Raw genomic sequence first — 2,581 nt, 5'->3', positions numbered from 1 at the left:
TGCTGGGCCCCGGCGATCCTTCCGCCTCAGCCTTCCGAGTAGCTGGAACTACAGGTGCGCACTACCACACCTGGCTCATTTTTGATTTATTGTAGAGATGAGGTCTTGCTACAGGCAGGTCTCGAACCCGCGGGCTCAGGCAATCCACTCACCTCAGCCTCCCAAAGTGCAGAGATGACAGGCTGAGCCACCGAGCCTGGCCTCCTTTGTTTTTAGAGACACAAGTCTCACTCTGTCGCCCAGGCTGGGCTGCAGTGGCGCCATCGTAGCTCACCATAGCCTCGAACTCCAGGCCTCAGGTGATCCTCCAGCCTCAGCCTCCCAAGTAGCTGAGACTAATGGCACATGCCACCATGCCCGGCGCAAAGCCTGTGACTTTTGAATCTGAGATATTTCCAGCCCAGACTCTGATTCTGGTAGAGTGAATTTTGTCTCGGCCACTTACTAGCTCTATGGGCTTGGCCGAGTCCAAGTTATGCCTTTTCTGAACCTCAGGTTCTTCAACCGGAAAATGGGTGTTGAGTTAGCATCAACCCGTTGTCGTGGGTGCTGACTCTGCGGCTGTTTACAGCCCCCTTGGAGCAGCGCCTGGCCCTGAGTTTGAGCCCGGTCAGGGTCTCTCAGCCTCATCACCACTGACACTTGGGACCCATCCTGTGCACTGGAGGGTGTTCGGCCGCATTCCTGGCCTCCACACCCGATGTCAGCAGCACCCCCTCAGTCCTGATCATTAAAAATATCTGGCCCCAGCTGGGCTCGTTGGCTCAGCCTGTCATCCCGCGCCTTTGGGAGGCCAAGGTGAGTGGATTGCCTGAGCCCGCAGGTTCGAGACCCGCCTGGGCAGCAAGACCTCATCTCTACAATAAATCAAAAAATCAACCGGGTGTGGTAGCGCATGCCCGTAATTCCGGCTACTCGGAAGGCTGAGGCGGAAGGATCGCCGGAGCCCAGCAGGTCGAGGCTGCAGTGGCCGGGAGCGACCACTGCACTCCAGTCTGGGCGACAGAGTGAGACTCCAACTCGGAAAAACAAAAACAAAAAATGTCTCCTGCTGGGCGCAGTGTCTCACGCCTGTCATCCCAGCACTCTGAGAGGCTGAGGCTGGGAGATCTCTTGAGCCCAGGAGTTCAAGACCAGCTTGGGCAACATAGTGAAACCTCGTCTCTACAAACATTTTAAAAATTAGCCTGGCACAGTGACGCCTGCCTGTAGTCCCAGCTACTCAGGAGGCTAAGGTGGGAGGACCACCATAGCCCAAGAGTATGAGGCTGCAGTGAGCTGTGATCACACTGCTGCCCTCCAGACTGGGCAACACAGTGAGACTTTGTCTCAAAAACAAACAGGCTGGGCCTGCTGGCTGTTCCCCAGTACTTTTTGAGGCTGAGGCGGGAGGATTGCTTGAGCCCAGGAGGTCAAGACCAGCCTGGGCAACATAGCAAGACCACATCTCCACAAAAAAATCAAAAAACGAGTCAGGTGTGGTAGTGTGCACCTGTAGTTCCAGCTACTTGGGAGGCTGAGGTGGAGGGATCACCTGAGTCCAGGAGTTTGAGGCTGCAGTGAACTATGATCACACTGCTGCCCTCCAATCTGGGCAACACAGTGAGACTGTCTCAAAAACAAACAGCAGGCTGGGCCTGCTGGCTGTTTCTCAGCACTTTGGGAGGCCAAGGCTGGAGAATCACTTGAGCCCAGGAGTTTGAGACCAGCCTGGGCAACATAACGAGATCTCATCTCTACAAAAATCAAAAAATTAGCTGGGTGTGGTGGCACGCCTGTCGTCCCAGCTACCCGGGAGGCGGAGGCAGAAGGATCACCTGAGCCCAGGAGGTCAAGGCTGCAGTGAGCTGTGATCATGCCACTGCACTCCAGCCTGGGCAACACAGCAAGACCCCCTCTCAAAATAAAAAACCAGACACGTCTGTCTGCCAGCAAAGAGCTGTTCCCCCCGCCAGAGCTTCCGGGTGTCCCACAGGACCTGCACCTGAGGTCCCACCAGCAGCGCCCTGACTCCCGCCCCCCCCCAGGAGCTGCTGATGGCGCACGACTTCACCAGGTTCCACTCGCTGAAGCCCAAGCTGCTGGAGTCGCTGGATGAGATGCTGACCCACGACATCGCCAAGCTCATGCCCCTGCTGCGCCAGGAGGAGCTGGAGGGCTCGGAGGCGCGCGTGCAGGGCGGCGCCTTCGAGGGCACCCACATGGGCCCGTTCGTGGAGCGCGGCCCCGACGAGGCGCCGGAGGACGGCGAGGAGGGCTCGGACGACGAGGCCGAGTGGGTGGTGACCAAGGACAAGTCCAAGTACGACGAGATCTTCTACAACCTGGCGCCCGCCGACGGCAAGCTGAGCGGCTCCAAGGCCAAGACCTGGATGGTGGGCACCAAGCTCCCCAACTCTGTGCTGGGCCGCATCTGGAAGCTCAGCGACGTGGACCGCGACGGCATGCTGGACGACGAGGAGTTCGCGCTGGCCAGCCACCTCATCGAGGCCAAGCTCGAGGGCCACGGGCTTCCCGCCAACCTGCCCCGCCGCCTCGTGCCGCCCTCCAAGCGGCGCCACAAGGGCTCGGCCGAGTGAGC

The 2,581-nt window shown here is 59.0% G+C and overlaps 1 protein-coding gene across 1 annotated transcript in view; it reads left to right on the top strand.

Annotated features, from left to right (window-relative positions):
• Positions 1–2,581, top strand: part of EHD2 (EH domain containing 2) — a gene marked incomplete at its 5' end in the record, with an annotated part of 9,262 nt that extends 6,681 nt beyond the window's left edge. Inside the window, one exon of the mRNA XM_021706853.1 lies at positions 2,028–2,581. Within this exon, the coding sequence (XP_021562528.1) occupies positions 2,028–2,579 (552 nt within the window). The remainder of the gene's footprint in view (positions 1–2,027) is intronic.

This window comes from Carlito syrichta, unplaced genomic scaffold (genome assembly GCF_000164805.1).
Source record: "Carlito syrichta isolate Samal-C Ts95f unplaced genomic scaffold, Tarsius_syrichta-2.0.1 Scaffold316060, whole genome shotgun sequence".
NCBI lineage: Eukaryota > Metazoa > Chordata > Mammalia > Primates > Tarsiidae > Carlito > Carlito syrichta.
Note: the sequence above shows the minus strand (reverse complement) of the source record. Positions and strands in the feature narration are given on the sequence as shown.